This window comes from Ochlerotatus camptorhynchus, unplaced genomic scaffold (assembly GCF_037179485.1).
Source record: "Ochlerotatus camptorhynchus isolate MF236.1 unplaced genomic scaffold, CSIRO-AGI_Acam_v1.1 ptg000281l, whole genome shotgun sequence".
Taxonomy (NCBI): Eukaryota; Metazoa; Arthropoda; class Insecta; order Diptera; family Culicidae; genus Ochlerotatus; species Ochlerotatus camptorhynchus.
The window spans coordinates 457,599-475,344 of NW_027040770.1; the positions used below are offsets into that span (position 1 = coordinate 457,599).

A 17,746-nucleotide genomic window follows, 5' to 3' on the forward strand; every position below is an offset into this window, starting at 1 on the left:
ATGTAATATCGATCAATGAAATTCAAGCTGATGTATGAAATAATGATGTAATAGCAAAAAGCAGATACAATATTACATCAATGGATGTAATTTTGTTCGCAAAATCGATGTATATCGTACAACGTTATATTACACAACCGATGGATTGCCCTGGTTGCAGCAGTTTGGATGTAATATTCAACAACTTTTTTTTTCTGTGTAGCTCCACCTTAGATTCACTTTTAATTCCGGCCCATGTATGATCTGCCAAATAATTGCTTAGAGTCGTGTTGATTAACTGATGTCGACGTCAAAGCAGCTGGATATTCTTGATCGGAATTTAATTCGAGGATAATATCGGTTTGAGCTTATTACCATGAGTGAAAACTCTATCGATTTTCCACTTATTTATGAAGTTTTTCCGGAAAAAGCCCGGTTAATTCTACACACTTTTGAAAAAATCCACTTTTTCCATAATTGAGCCGACTCGACTTAATCTTGAGTTGGTCTGATCGACCGTGAAAGTCGACAAAAGCGAATGCTTCACACTAAACTTCATAAACAGCTTGTTTCAAATGTGCGCGTTTGCCTGTTCGTGAACGTTAATTTTCTGCTGGTTGTGCGTGCATGTGCAAACTAATATTCCAAAACTTGTTTTATGTGTTTTATTTTATTAAATGTTTATTGCTATAGCTATCGTTCTTCTAAATACTGCTCAAAATGCCTCAAAGCGAAGCTGGAAGGTATGTCTACAGAATAAAAACTTACATATGGACACTCATCCTACTCATTTTAAAATAGTGGTTTGTTGCATCAAGTATTGACAATCTAACGATAGCATAAAGCGCCACTTTTGGCAAATAGAAGAACTAGAAAAATGATGATGGTATCAAATATTATAAATTAACAATATGGTTCACTTCCAGAATTCCCATATATTTCTGAAAAGACGCATAAGTAATACCCTCTCCCGGTGAGAAAGGTGACTAAAAACATTCGTGGCCTTATTATTTAAGCGTGTAATCAATTCATACGTTTAGTCAAATAAAAGGTGTGGCAAACAGTATTAGCTTTCTCATGCATGTTACACGCCTACCCTGACGTCATGACATTGTACTACGTTCAGACTATAGTTGATATTAATAACGTAATAACGTTATATAATATGATATCAAAAGTGCCTAAATAACGTTATATCTGCTATAGTTTGAATGTACAATAAGCTTAGAGCAAATATTATAAATTAACAATATGGTTCACTTCCAGAATTCCCATATATTTCTGAAAAGACGCATAAGTAATACCCTCTCCCGGTGAGAAAGGTGACTAAAAACATTCGTGGCCTTATTATTTAAGCGTGTAATCAATTCATACGTTTAGTCAAATAAAAGGTGTGGCAAACAGTATTAGCTTTCTCATGCATGTTACACGCCTACCCTGACGTCATGACATTGTACTACGTTCAGACTATAGTTGATATTAATAACGTAATAACGTTATATAATATGATATCAAAAGTGCCTAAATAACGTTATATCTGCTATAGTTTGAATGTACAATAAGCTTAGAGGTAATCCAAACAAACAAAAGAAAATGCAAATTATATCTGCCATCCCTCTTTACATACCACATTGGCAACTGACAGGAGGAAAACTTTCAACACGGTAATAATCGTTAACCCAATTTTGGGTAATAGATTAACAAACACGGTAAGAAAAAAACACTCAAAAACAAACAAAAATTAAAATGAATTCGATTTTAAGTTATAAGTACTCAACCGTCATGTTTTCACCATTGGGAAATTGTAACTTATTTTTGGATGAAAATCATAGCAACCTGCGCTGCCTTTGATACTGTCATTTTTGTGTGCTTCATCGCCTTCGTTCGTGCTCCTTTATTGGCGTTGACGGCACCGTCGAAAAATGGTATCTTCTAGAAATGATTGACAGTTTCTTAAGGTATTTTTCAGTGAAGTGAAAGGATAGTACCATAGAGGTAACTTTAAGACCAGAAGGTCCCGAAAAAATGTGCTCAACTTTTTGGCTCAGTTCTGGTACTATCTTCGGTCCCAAGCTAATCGATGCACTCCTCGAAACATAGGAAAATCCACGAACCCCTCATTTTATCTGTCAAACTTCCATACAGAATCAAAACAAACATAGTGTAGTACTAGAATTTCGACAAGAATAGGGTACGTTAATCGATTTGCTTGGGACCAATAGGCAATTCAAGTAGTGAATCAATTTAAAATCGTTAGTTTCCACCGGTACTATTCGTACTATCACGAAGTCCGCCATGTTTCACGCACAGTCTGAAGTTTACTTATGGATTTTAACGTAGGAGTAAAGAGCTACAGAGTCGCTGTGAACGCCAATTGCATTCAATTGATGGTTAGGTAATTTTCACTGAATGGATTATTGATGAGGATTTCTCAAAATTTAGTTTTCATAATTTATTTAATTTTAGCTAGCCTCATGAAAGCCACATGATGAGTGAAAGAAAACTCAATTTTTAACTAACTTCAAAGTACCCATTATTGGGTGAAAAATATAAATTTTAAAGATAAGTGACTTACCATTAAATTAGCAATTTTTACCCATTAATGAGTATCTGTTACCCATTAATGGATAACATTTACTCATTAATGGGTTAAAAAACTACTAAAACTAGTTTAGTCACTTTTCTTCAAAATTGACCTTTTTTTTTACTTATAGATGGGTACTTTCAAGTTAGCGTGTTGGGTACCTCGTTCTCCATGCAGCAACATGTGCAAAGGCGTACAAGCCAAATGTATGCCATGCATTTAAACGTCGGTTGTTCCCAAATTGCAACATGCCCACTCAAACTAACTATATCATCTGATAGAGTAAGTTATCTCTCAGATGTTGGTGTCAGTTTGGTAGATTGAGTCAATACTCATGAGAAATCGTTCAAAGTCATTGTTTACATTTGGTAAGTAGGCTTTTTTTACATGTTTCTCTACGTATTAGCTTTCTCTATCATACGTCAAAACCTTCATAACTCAAAACAAAAACGATAAAGTTGAGTGTTGTGGACTGAACTATGGAGAGTTTTTATGTGCAATCGTCGGAAATTTAAAGTGGTCGTAAGTACGAAATACTATAGAGATTTAACAGAGATTTTTTTCTTGATTGTTTTCCGTCGATCGTATTTTCTGTGCTGAGTTTACTGCGGTTTTACTTAAATTTGAGTTGCTTAAACTCAAGCTTTGGGTAAGTTTCATTTTCTGTGTACTCTGAGACTGGGTAGACGGTACTAAAGCCCTACAGTAAAAGTATGGACGTCTGTCAAAAGTTGTTCCAATCGAACCGTCAAAATGCACCGCTTTGCTCGATTGGAACAGCTTTTTTCAGTTTTGTGGTGACAGTCGTCCATACTTTTACTGTAGGGCTTTAGACGGTACCCATTCTTATGTGCAGTAAGGAGTTGGCAGAATCTGAGTAAACCAGTTTTATTACGATGAGTAAAATGTACCAAAATTCTGGGGAAATGGTTATAATCGCATGTTTAGAATGGTGCAGGTATAAGAGGGAGATTTTTGCGGTGTCCAAATATCCTACAATACTGTGGACCCCCGCTTATCTGAATGACACTTCGTGCATATTAACGGGGTTTATTATTATTTTGAACTTCTTGTAACACTATGACCATTAGAAATTTGAGTTTCTGGTAGCCTTATTTGCGGTTTTGTTTTGATTCTGCTTTCCATTTTGCATCGTTTCATTCCGTTTTTTATTACGCAATTACAGCGGAAGCGGAACGGCAGCGCAAAAAGCGGAAAAGCCCAATCTGAGTAAGCCTACTTATCGGATTGAAAACTATTCAGAACAAAATTTACTCCGGCTAGGCATCTTGATGTCATTTGTGACAACTGCCAAACTGCTCATAAAGACGATAATAAATAAAAACTGAAAATGTTCATGCATTTCCAAATGGTTTCCTACCATTCCCATATATTCGAAAGTGACTGGCCCTCTGGATGTGGATGATGTCAAAAACAACAAAACATCATTAATTGAGTACATGGGACTTTACTTACTTTTGGCTTCCCACATAGTACCTAGTTGGGTGAAATAAACTTTTTTCCTTGATTTGTTTTCCGTACTGAATACCAATGCTACCGACGCCCGGGAAGCAGCTTCCACACCCACCCTTCGTGATCAGAAATTTTTTACCTCAGAAAATCCCGGCGGCGCTTGAGATATAAACTTAATTTTGACTATTTTTTTCTTACCGTGTGATTAAATTTTACTCAACAGTGAGTTGTTTTTGATAGCCTTGTTACGCTCAATTTACAGTGTACTAGTCACCTTTCGCGTCACTAGAGCCGCTAGTATCGGGAAAAATCGTGTCTTGGGGATATTAGAAGAGTGAACCATATTGTTAATTTATAATATTTGATGGTATCATAGTTTTGCACGGCGAGGTATGGGAGAATATTTTAAAAACGCTTTTATTTAACGAATAAAGTATTTTCTATAAATTTAGTTGTGCAGACGAGGTTAGAAAAGTTTAAAAAAGATCTAAACGAAAACTGAGAAACAAAAAAAAAAAGTTTAAATTATACGTCTATCGGGTAGCTTTTCAGGTTTCTTCCCCCGTAGCAGCTTTTAAAAAAATGACAAATATTTCTTTCGGATAATAAATGCTTTTCGAGCTTTCTTTCTACCATCTATCTACCATCGTTAGAATTACAGCGAATTTGTTTATTATTCAGTTCCAACCTGGATCGAGTATCAAGATCGGCTCTACTTGTTTTCTGACAAACGTCAGTTTAATCGTTCGTTTTTCAAACCCACCTCAGGTTGAGGTTCGCACTGACAAAAAGTTCGGTTTCACCACAAACGAAGTGACAGACGGAGCGGCTCGAAAACTTTGGTGACTAACCTTCTATTGCAATTTTTCAGTGTACCACATGGCAACACCACTACTACTGGATTGTACCACATGGCAACACAACTATTGGATTGAACTAGCATTTTCACCAAATGTACTAGAATATTTTGGTTCTATCTCTTTCACTCTACTCAAAACTGAAATGCATAAAAAAAATGACAAAATGATACGCACTCTTTGCACACTGTCAAAGAATCATTGTACACAAAATCAACTTTGTTCAAATCAAAACAAAAAAAAACTAACCCATCTGGTGGATGATGGCACAAGCTTCTAAGAAAATTCTATTACAGTGAACCACATTATTTAAATGGATTTCTTCGCCAGTAAGTCGTCTGTCACTTCGTTTGTGGTTTCACACTGGGTTGGAACTGGTTCCAACCCCGATAATAAACAAATTCGCTATAGAGATTTTCACGTCCGGTTGTATTGGTGCACACTTAGATATTTTCGCCGAGATGGGCACCACCGAGCAGCTCGGCATTTTATTTTGCTGGATCTCAGTGAAAAACTTGCCGAGATTCAGCTAACAAACGGGAATTTTGCCGAGATCTCAGCTAACAAACATATTTTTTGCTGAATTTCCAGCAAAATAAAATGCCGAGCTGCTCGGTGGTGCCCATCTCGGCAAAAAAATCTTAGTGTGTGCGATATGTGAGAGTGTGTTAGTGAATATCCGAGGAAAATACATAACAAATCGATGTCAAACTCATTTTGACAGATCTACTTTCATACATTTCAGGCATAACATTTGATAACGGCACAAAAGCATTTGTAAACAAACTTTCTAAGGCTCTTTACACGCTAACCAAAGTACGCCCACGCAAACCAATACCACTTTCGGAAAGGTGATAGTTGCCCCTATCCGATGATGCTGTTGGTTTGCGTGGGCGTACTTTGGTTCGCGTGTAAAGGGCCTTAGAAAGTTTGTTTACAAATGCTTTTGTGCCGTTATCAAATGTTATGCCTGATTTTTTAGGTTAGCCAGAGGAAAATAATAAACAACTTTACACGGCGTTGCTCCCGCTAGTGTGCGTGCGTTAAACGTCACTAATCTCTATTAGTGAGCAGTTTCACTAATACATGCGTTTTACTGGTTGAAAATAAAAAAAAAACAAACCTCTGTCAAGTCGAACACTTTGTCAGCTGATTTCGTGGTTGAAAATAATAAACAAATCGATTTTACACGAATACACTAGCAAGGTTATGTTAGTGAGATCTTGCATCGAGAAGTCAATAGCCGTCGTACACTTTTACCTACTTTTGACTAGCTTGTCTCCTTTTCTCCTTCTAATCTTGTCAAAAACAGAGAAACAAACGCACCCAACAGGGATAGTAAAGTGTGGGAACCCAACGTTGAGTATAATCACAGACAAACAGACGTAACACTTCATTGTGTATCTTCGTACACGCATTTAACGGTTGATTTGAATAGTATCAGTTCCGCGAACTACTCGCCGCAGCGCTGGCATCGGATCACTTTGACGTTTCTATACATTCTATAGAACTTTTATGCAATATTGTTTGCGAGTTAGCGAGCAAGCTTGTTTTCCGCGAGAAGCCCGAGAGATGTCGTTACTGAGGTCCTATATTTTGAGATACTATGTTTTCAAGAAAAACTTTTTCAAAGAGATACGTCTGTTTGTCTGTGGTATAATCATATTTACCTACTTTTTAGTACAACTAACTTACTTTTGGGTAGAAATGAAAGCTACTTTGACCCGCTTTACCTGCCGAGATGAGTGAAAAGAACATACTTTTGGGAACTTTTTTCTTACCGTGTTGCTGTGTTCCCTTTGGGGTAATTTCACTTGAATTTAGACAGATGGAAAATGAAGTAATGAAATTGGGTTGTCAGCGGAATGCTTAAATAAAACAGCAAAAAAAGGTTATCTTCCATTTATTTCCACTTAATTACTGTTGGTATCCATGATAGATACGTATTTCGACTACAATGTGCAGTCTTCATCAGTGTCATTCCCACTAAGGAACTTATCAAAATCTTACCCCTTGAGTATTCATCCCCGAGGTACCTACCTACCTAACTAATAAAAACAAAATATTTAAGTAAACTAAAGCAGAAAAATCTATACAACTCTCTAATAAGGTTCCGATTCAACACATTGTAGTTTCATTTGTATACTTGTGATTTTGACTTTTTTACCTATGGGATGAGTGCTTAAGGGATTAGATTTTGATAAGTTCTTTAGTGGGAATGACACTGATGAAGACTGCTCACTGCATGGATACCAAAATTAATTAAGTGGAATTATATGGAAAATGTTAATGAAAATTTGCTCTTGATATGAAATGGGCCTATGTCCACAATGTAAACAAATCGGGTTTTGATAACATTCTATAGCACCGCTTGATAGCTTCTAATCGTGTAGGAAAGTTCCGCATAATCGATAAAAATCATTAAAAATAACTCGATTTTCGAAATGGTCACTACCCAACTAACAATTTTAGCTGCAGATTAGCTTATACAGCCAAAAATTGGCTTATACAGCTAATTTTTGCCTGTATAAGCTAGTCTGCAGCTAAAATTGTTTGTTGGGTAGTCTTTCAATACTACACAGCGTGCTGACCAAATATTTAAAATCTTGCCATTACTGCATTAAATACTTGAAATACTTTCTTAATGTCAATACTATTCCACAAATGGTTTGGATGATACCCCAAACACGTCGTTAAGCAAATTAATCATAACATTTTATTAGGGAGGGCCGATGATTTGTTTTGAATTTTTTTGACGTTGCGAAAAAGCTTAGCAAAGGACGTATACCATTTCTGATGACAAGCAGAACGGCTTAACAAAAAGGGCCTATCCATCACAAAAAGGCTGATGAATTGATTGATGAAATTAAATTCACAAACGTCAGAGAAGTCTATGTAGATAGGCCCATATGCTTGAACGGGTTGAAATTTTGTTATTGAAATCAGAAAAAAAACAAAAACCGAGAACTCTTCGTGAAGCACAACAAAATAAAAAAGTGAGTACAAGCGTTTTTCAATCTGTAATTGATCTGAATGGTTCTCCAAAACCAATCTTCATACAACTAGTATTTTTTGGTGAAATGTATTTTAATTGGCGATTAAAATTGGGCTCTCTTCCCAAGTAACAATTTTGGTTTTATGAGGGTTCTGTAGACCATGATTTAGACTTGTAGAATGCTATAACACCAGTTTAGAAGGATTATAATAATACTAATAATAATAAAGACATAGACAAACATAAGTAATACCAACCGGTGGAAACTAACGATTTTAAATTGGCTCACTACTTGACTTACCTTTTGGTCCCAAGCAAATCGATTAACGTAACCCATTCTAGTCGTAATTCTAGTACTACACTATGTTTGTTTTGATTCGCTATGAAAGTTTAACAGATAAAATGAGGGGTTCTTGGATTTTCCTATGCTTCGAGAGGTGCATCGATTAGCTTGGGACCGAAGATAGTACCAGAGCGGAGCCAAAAAGTTGAGCTTGTTTCTTCGGGACCTACTAGTCTTAGAGTTACCTCTATGGTTATACTTCATTGTGTATCTTCGTTCACACATTTAATGGTTGATTTGAATATTATCAGTTCCGCGAACTACTCGCCGCAGCGCTAACATCGAATCACTTTGACGTTTCTATACATTATTTAGAACTTTTATGCATTATTGTTTGCGAGTTAGCGAGCAAGCTTGTTTTCTGCGAGAAGCCCAAGAGATGTTTTGAGGTCCTATGTTTTGAGATACTATGTTTTCAAGAAAAACTTTTTCAAAGAGTTACGTCTGTTTGTCTGTGATAAAGAGTTCCCAGATGGACACATTCCAAACGAAGTATGAAATAACATGAATCTATTCGCCAAGTATTGGATTTCATAATTAACGAATCCAACTTAAACTAATGCGCGCCTGGTGACAGGAATACCCGAAAAAAAATAACAACAAAAATACATTAAAAAACAATGTAACAATAAGACGAAAATTATTGTCTTAACAATGATTTATATTGTTACGTCTACAATAAATTTACCTTGATTTATGTTGTACAAAACAATAAATTTCATGGTAAATGGAAAATTTACAATAAAAAAGGGGGGTTGTTAAGTATCTTAACAATGAAATTTTCGTGATTTTCCCATATAATTTTTTTTTCAATAACATAATATATTATTGTTATTTTACTGTTGGTTGGCGAATTTAATGATTAAAAAAATAACAGTGTACTTTAGAGTGTATGTGTTGGCTTGACAGATCTACTTTATCGACTTTAAAAATAAATCGAAAACATAAAACATTGCCCCGGGAAGGGAAGGGGGTGGTATGTCTGTTACGGGTGGTCCTTTTTTTACTGGTTATGGATCGAGATTCGATCCGGAACATGTGAGAAATACAGGCCAACTCCCCTGCGCTCGATATCCCTAGGTCACGTCTTCTTGGTGGTTGAGCGCCGTTGATAAGTTAATGCATTCGACTGGAGAGAATCGCCCATGAAATATGCTTCCACCTGAGAGTTCCTTTCTGACATCTTCAAGTGGTGGAATTTTTTATTATTATTGTATGATTATTGACTGCACGGAAAAGCTTTAGAGAGGGTTTAGGATAAGATATGAGCGGACGCGGACTGCCTGATTTTGAGCCAAACGAACTGTCAAAGCCAGAGCCATACGAGCAGCGCCTATCTTAATTACATTGGCAGTGTTGCTGACCCTTTCATAGTCTGCATGCTTCAATCAGATTTATTTTTATTGTTCGTGAAGTAACCCACAATGAAAATACACCAATATTTAATGTAACAACAATTTTTATTGTAATAGAGTTGTTCATTATTGTTCATGATCGAATCATGTTAACAATAAAATAAATGAAAAATACGATAAAAATCATTGTAACAACATTTTATTATGTTCATTCATTGTACAGCTAGGTAGCAGTTTTGCCGTTTTCGGAAGAGTACAACATTATAACAATCATTTTTATTGTCGACAATAAATATTAATGTTAGAGCATTGTTTCCACTGAAAATTTCACTGTAATTTTTTTTCGGGTAAGCACTATCCGAGGGTGATCAGATAGTGACAGCCATTGTAAATTTCATTATTTTTATGGAAATTTGTTAAATTACAGTGCTAGTTCGTGTAAATATGCTATTAAAATGAATGAATCTTGTACAAAACCTAAAAATCTATTGTGAGATGTGTTTATCCTAAAATAAAAATTACTAGTTTTCAAAATAAATTGAAAAAACATGCTAAGGTTATGGACATGGTTATGTTAACAGCCATACCACATCGATTAATGTTGATATGGAGACGCCCTAATAAAAATGTTATGGTTAATTTGCTTAACGACGTGTTCAAGGTATCATCCAAACAATTTGTGGAATAGTTCAATGATTTGGGTTATCGTTCGTGTATGGTAATTTTTTATTAGGGCGTGACCAACCAATCTAAATAAAAATAGAAGAGCCCCTTTGTAAAATGTACTCCAATGCAGGCACCCGATGCTAGTTATTGGTTTAATACGGTAGTATCAACAATCAATACGAAACTAACGATTTTAAATTGGTTCACCACTTTAGTAGCCTATTGGTCCCAAGCAAACGATTAACGTACCCTATTCTAGTTGAAATTCTATTACTACACTATGTTTGTTTTGATTCGCTATGAAAGTTTGACAGATAACATCAGGGGTGTGTGGATTCATGCAGAACATGCAGGGGTGAGTGAAATAGCTTGGGACTGCTTGGGACCGTTGTTCTGGTACTGAGTGAGCCAAAAATAATAATGATTTTCTTCGGGACCCAGTGGTCTTAGAGTTACCTCTATGGTAGTATTGTATTCGGATACGATTTGCAACCATCGACCGAAGCATGCAGGGAGTTGGGTTTATCATGTTTGTTCTACGATTTTTGTTTATTTCAATGCTATTTCAATAATTTAGCACTTAAATATCTAATTCTACTTACCAGAGAGATTCTATGTATGCCAGAGAAGAAAGGGTTTCCGTTCAGCTATATTCTTTCAGCTATAAGAAAGATTCAGGTTCAGCTATAGGAAAGATGATATTTCTGCGGATGGAACAATAAAAAATATTGTTAACATTATTTGTTGATGTTTTGCTGGGAGCAACATATTTTTCATTTTGAAGAAATCTCAATAATTTTGCTTTTAAAATTTAGGATTTACTTACCATTCTTACCGGCGCTACTTTTCTGTTCATATTTGCTTTCTGTTATTGAATAAAGCAATTACAATAACACGTAAAACAGCGTAAAACATAATTTTCTTATCACAAACTTGAAAATATATGCAGTTTGACAGATGATCTCAAGTTCATCACCGCTACGATTACAGCGCCGCGGTGGCCGGCATAAACTTGGATTTGTCAATAGAGATTAGTGACGCTTAACGCACGCACACTAGTGGGGGCAACGCCGTGTAAAGTTGTTTATTATTTTCCTCTGGCTAACCTAAAAAATGTATGAAAGTAGATCTGTCAAAATGAGTTTGACATCGATTTGTTATGCATTTTCCTCGGATATTCACTAACACGCTCTCACATATCGCACCAATACAACCGGACATGAAAATCGCTGTAGGGTTTCGTCCGAGAATTCGTCAATGAGAATCGAGAAATGTTGCATGTCAGCTGTCACCAAGGGCGTAGCCAGGTTTTGAGCTAAGGAGGGGCGAAAAAAAAAATTACTATGGAGAATTTGGCCGATTGCCGTTTCACCGAAGCCATTTCATAGAAAGCCTTTGTGTTACTGAGTTGAGAGGGGGGCATTTGCGGACTTTTTTAATCCATAGCTACGAAAGGCATATAACCCCCAGCATAACCAGAGGTAGACTCTATTCCAACCACTGAGGTTTAACCAAGGACTCACGCAAAAGGTGTTCTGAGACATGATTTATCTTGCTGCAAAAAAGGAGCATTTAAAGTTTTTGCTTATCCTTATGTATTTTAAATAAATCAGTGCTAACATTTGAAAACGGCACAAAAGCCATTTGTAAACAAATGGTTTGTGGGCCCTTTACTCACTACTTGAAGTACACCCACGCGACACAACAGCAACATCGGGTAGGGGAAATTTTCCCCTTCCTGACGATGCTGTTGGTTTGCGTGGGCGTTCTTCGGGTAGCGAGTAAAGGGCCCAAAAACCATTTGTTTACAAATGGCTATTGCGCCGTTTTCAAATGTTAGCACTGAAATGGTCTCTTTTTTACGCAACGACAACGACTCAAATTATCTTCTTCAAATTGCACATTTTTTTTTATTTGTTTTGAGGAGACTTTCCGCCCTAGACTGGTTCGTCTCCGGAAAATTTCATATTTAATTTTTTTCATTCACTTATCTTTTGTAAATAGGACTCCTGGAACAGGAGAAACAGGACCTTCATCGGACTTTGGAGCGTGCCTTGTATGCAACTCGATGGTAAATTCGCCTGAAAACACTACGGTGAGTATATAAATGTGCTACAAATATATAAATTTCCTATTTTATTCTGTTTTTTATTATCAAAAAGGTTTTAATCTGTCTAGTGCACACGTTCCCTCAAGCAGTATTGACAAAATAAATATCATATTTAATTTATTTTGAGCTTTAAAAATTTCCACCTCAACAAGCTGGTGTAACTTGATGATTAAATCACAGACAAACAGACGTAACTCTTTGAAAAACTTGTTCTTGAAAACATAGTATATCAAAGCATATAACCTCAGTAACGACATCTATCTGGCTTCTCGCGGAAAACAAGCTTGCTCGCTAACTCGTAAACAATATTGCATAAAATTTCTATATAATATATATAAACGTCAAAGTGATCCGATGCCAGCGCTGCGGCGAGTAGTTCGCGGAACTGATAATATTCAAATCAACCGTTAAATGCATGAACGAAGATACACAATGAAGAGTTACGTCTGTTTGTCTGTGATTAAATTATTTATAAAATTATTCATTGAAAATATGATTGTTTGACTTCCATAACAAGGCTTCGTACACTCATCCCTTTTTTTCTGAACCAAGTGTTTAACTATCCAAGCAATTTGATTTGAAATGTTAATATTAAAACCTGTGCACGGTAAAATTGAATTAACGTACAACTGTAACATTTAAACTATTAGTTTAATTACTTATTACACACTTAATCTTATATTTGTATCTCGGTAAAATAGATTGCTGAACTTAATCCAGCCCTCCCCTTGGCTAGTTTTTGCACCTTGTTGTTGGTGGGCGGGATAAATTTCATGCTTTATAGTGAGTGTTGGAGACGGTTGGTTTAGGTCCAGCATCGTTGGCTCATGCCGAGGCAGATTAGCGTCATGAGCAAGCGATGGGGATTACTAAGCTTCCCCTTTCTGATGAACCACTGCATGAGAGAACCAAAGATCTAGTCTAGCAGTGATAGTATCACACTTGTTACTCCTTTGTTTGAGAGCCGCCTTGTAGTACGCTTACGTATATGTACTGACGTTGAGTGCGATACTGGCGGGTTTTCCCGCAAATCACTCTTATTTATTTTTACGCAGATAGATTTGGGTTTGCAAGGGAATTATACTATTAAAATATTTCAGAAATTGCCCAACAGTGCTCCTTCTATTTGCGTGACAAGCTTTCATTGTTGTTTTCATTGAAGTATTACTCAGGGAACAATGTTAAACACCATTTTTGTACATGGTATTGTAACTAATCTTATATGTGCTTCATTTTGATTTGGGATAAGTGTTTGGACTATGGCTCGAGATTTCCACTGTGGTGTGCTTCTATTGTGACATACCCATACGTATTTTTTGTCATACGGCAAAGTCAAAAGTACTTGAAACACGTTTAATTTTAGATTACAAGCACAAGTACAGGTACTTAATAAAGCATGGGTTATGCTTGATTAGGTGATTTAGAGATTACAATTATTTATTAAATTAGACTAATGAGATATCATAATCATCAAATGAACTTAAATAAGAAAAATCAGAAAGTCTTATAACATTAAGAAGATTAATATAAGAGTTAGGATGCGGGGGGTCCGCTTAGGGAGGCAACTAATCTTTAAAGTTGTATAATAAATCTTCCTATTTAGTCTTGAACTTCAATGAGAAAACGCTAGCAGACCAATAGCATTAAGCAGATTAACAAGGAGAGGAATAGTTTAGGAACTAAGCCAAATTAGAGGTATGTGTCAATTAATAACTTTTAATCTTTTGTAGGTATTGTTTTCCCCTGAGTTTATTGTTCTCGATAACTATATTCAAGCTGAACATTGCATTAGGTCCTAATTAACATTGATCGATTCACTTTAGTTAATAACTTGAGCACAGAACCGTTTCTTGATGTGTATGTCGTATTAGATGCTAGATAAATGCTTCTTTTATCGATCTGTGTGCTGAAAATACCTGGGAATGGCTTTACATGGCCGTGAGGATGCAAAGAGAAAGTCGACGAAGAGAATCTGTCAATGTTACTTAGGACCTAATGCAATGTTCAGCTTGAATTATTCTCTCAATACAAGAAATCGTTCGAAGCGGATTTACTTATTCAATCGGATTACTAAGCGGATGTATCTACGCGCACACGTCACAGCATTTTGACGTAGGATTACGTCTTTCGGCAACACATTAGGGGTGCAATCAAAAAAAAAAACCAAAATCGATCGCATTACGAAAAGAGGTCATGTTTTGACCACATATAACTTTGTCAATAGCAGATGGATTTTAATTCTAAATAAGTCATTAGATTAGAAATTTAGCTACGAATCTGCTAAATTGAACTCTATATTAATTTTCAATTGGTCACTACTGCAAATTACACAAATGTCCAACTATTGCAATGGTGATCAAAATTATCACCGATTGCCTGCAAACAGCGCATTCCCTAACACAGATTTAAAAATCGAATTCGATCCTGTCTCACTGAACGGTGCTCATTCAATCACCGTGTGTGGTGGTGTCCGGTCGTCGGTGTCAGCAGCAGCAGTGCTTTCAACGTATGGCGTTGAACATTGTTCTCCAGTACACAACGAAAGGCAGCCTGCAAGCAGCGAGCTGCAGCCCACATGAGCATCCATAGAAAAAGGAAGAAGCCGCACCGCTGGATCGGAATCAGTTTCTTCACCCTTGCTCCAAACAACATACAGCTCGCCAGCCTCATCCGCGTTGAACACCCTAATAGCTCAGCATTACTCAATCATCACGACAAAACGGTCCATTTCAGGACCACCATACATTTGTTAAAGAGTATGTTTTAGACATTTGTCAAGGTCATCAATCGGATGTCAAGCAGCTAGCTATCAAGGCTAAACCTGGTCTTAAGAAGATGTGGAATTGTCGGCCCAAATGTATTGGTGCAATCTGTGGGTCATCTATGCCAAGCGCGTCCCCCTCGTTCCAAACAACATACAGCTCGCAAGCCTCATCCGTGTTGAACAGCCTAATAGCTCAGCATTACTTAACTATTACGACAAAACGGTCCTTTTTAGGATCACCATAAATTATTGTTGTTTTAGAGTTCATTTTCATGGAACGTTCGCTCGCCTTTCTACCAGCCACATCACCGCATAAGTAAGGTTTTATCCAGGACGCTAGAAAAAGCAAATAAAACTCGAATTTATATGATTGATCGCGATTGGAAAAATTTGAGCAAAAAATTCCTCCATTCATTTTTTTTATTATCTAATGAATAAAACAAAAAAATCCGTGCGTTTTGTGCACGTAAATGCGTAATTTTGTCAGCAGAAAACAAGGCGTTTCCGTGATGGGAAAAGTGGTTTCCCTAACACAGTCCTTCTGGTGCAAATTTTAAGCCCCTCGTATTAAGAGCAAAAATAACCTTTGCTGAATTCTCTTAATAGAAGGGGCTTAAAATTTGCATCAAAAGTATAAACGTAGGTACCGTCCGGAGAAATGGCTCTAATGTTGGCCTATGGATCTAAGATTGGGCTCATCGCTAAAAATCTGCTATTTATCAATTTTATCTAGATGAACGCGTCATTGTGACTGAACTAACGGATATTTTTAGTCGCCATTGAATATTTAGTCTATTGCTGAATTTATGTATGGGCCCAAATTAGGGGCATTTAGGCCGACATTACATCCATATCTTCACATATTTCATTTTCGCACCGCTATCATTTCGAAAAACATCGAGGCTAAATTTCCACAGTATTGTTCTTAGCTACCCATCGGTCCTTTTCAGGACCACAAATGGCTAATAAAAGAGTAAACTAAAGAGTAAGAGTTTGAATCCAAGACATATCGTCCAGGATTGGCTTGTACTACATGAACATCGATAGAGCACCTCAAAAACAGAACTCTCAAAATCAATTTAATATTTACTATACTTTTGCTGTGACATCATAACTACCTTTCGTAATCCTACGTCAAATCTACGGCAGTGTCTTGGATACAACCTCTTACTTTTTTCTATAACTATCTTGAAACAATACACACGGAATCCAGTGATTGAAGCAACATTTATTCAAATGGGTCAAGTCTTGAAAACTAAGCTGTCACCCTAAATGGCGTGATTACTCTTTTATTCGATTGTACATTTATAAACAAAAAAAAACTGACATTACTCAACCAAACATTTGTCTTCCATTTATTCCGTTCATACAATAGGATATTACGATTTGTGACATCTGCAAATCAAATAACCTGTTAAAATCCGCAAAAACAAAGATCGCCTTCGTAGAAGTTTTGGATAATCACTCAGGGCTAACATTTATTGAGTCAATCTCAGAGGAAAAGCTATCCGATTACAGTGAAGGATCCCCGGAATCATCCGAACTGAAGCCAATAACCAGACTGAAGAAAAAAAACTTCCAGTGCAATGAATGCGGTAAAACGTTCAACTGCAGAAGTGTATTGGAAATTCACCAAAGAATACACTCGGGTAAACGACCCTACGAATGCAAGGAGTGTGGAGCATCTTTTCGACAAGAACCACATCTGAATGACCATTTGCGCATCCACAATGCCGAGTGGCCCTACCACTGCGACATCTGCACGAGCACGTTCCGGCAAAAACAACACTTGAAGCATCACATCTTAGCGACTCACCAAGGTGTGACCCCATTTGCGTGTCCACATTGTCCAAAGCGATTCGCCCGTCGACAGAACTACAAACTGCATCTGAAAGTGCACAGTGATCCGGAGTTCCAGTGCGCCATTTGCGAACGCAAGTACAGATTCAAACAGAGTTTGCAAAACCACATCCGAATGTATCACGAAGGCTCGGAGCTGCAGATCCGTCTAGGAATTAAGGAACGTAAGTTCAGATGCGAAGCATGCGGAAAGAAATTGTGCTACCTTACGACGTATAATCGACACATGGAGAAGCATGCCAGGGGTTGTTGAATGGGGTGAGTTTTTACTTGAATTTGCTTAAGAAGAATGGTTTTAACTTATTTTAATGATCTAAGTTTTAAGATGTTATAAGAACTGTGAAAAAAGTTCCAGTAAGTAAGAATGTTATCTATTTATTAAACGTTAAGCTTTGATATTTTTGCTTTGAATTTGAATAGATTGTATGCTAATGTTTGATACATAATATTTTATTTTGAGCTACTGTACGATGTTTTCTAATAAACTTTCAAATGACTACTCAAATCATAATCAGCTTGTAGTGACTACCGGAGAGAATATTAAATACACGATTTAAACAATACCACAACAAAGAGGGTTAGGGGAAACCAAGATGGGTCTCGGGGCGGGTTAAGATGGGTCATCTACTTTTTTTTCAATAATATTTATTTGTTAGGCTTATTGTTCCTTGGAACTAAACTGAGCCGACCCAACAAACAATTCAAAGTCACAAATAAGCATACATATTGAATAAATGCTGTATAACAGTGTACAATACTG

General features: G+C 36.6%; 1 protein-coding gene across 2 annotated transcripts; it reads left to right on the forward strand.

Annotated features, from left to right (window-relative positions):
- Nucleotides 1-551: 551 nt before the first annotated feature.
- Nucleotides 552-17,261, forward strand: LOC135706469 (zinc finger protein 829-like). Of its 2 annotated transcripts, XM_065228085.1 has the most exons (4): nucleotides 552-608; nucleotides 673-722; nucleotides 12,257-12,347; nucleotides 16,502-17,261. In XM_065228085.1, the coding sequence occupies exons 2-4, from the start codon at nucleotides 700-702 to the stop codon at nucleotides 17,237-17,239; spliced, it is 852 nt and encodes a 283-aa protein (XP_065084157.1). In that variant the 5' UTR covers nucleotides 552-608; nucleotides 673-699; the 3' UTR covers nucleotides 17,240-17,261. The 2 variants fall into 2 exon arrangements, with proteins under 2 accessions (XP_065084157.1, XP_065084156.1); XM_065228084.1 differs by having other exon boundaries at nucleotides 608-722.
- The last annotated feature ends 485 nt before the right edge of the window (nucleotides 17,262-17,746 follow it).

Bases quoted from the DNA above. Each gene is read 5' to 3' on its own strand.
- LOC135706469 (XM_065228085.1), top strand. From the start codon at position 700: ATGCCTCAAAGCGAAGCTGGAAG. The intron at 723-12,256 runs GTATGTCTACAG...TTTTGTAAATAG, and splicing joins CCTCAAAGCGAAGCTGGAAG to GACTCCTGGAACAGGAGAAA. The intron at 12,348-16,501 runs GTGAGTATATAA...TTCATACAATAG, and splicing joins ATTCGCCTGAAAACACTACG to GATATTACGATTTGTGACAT.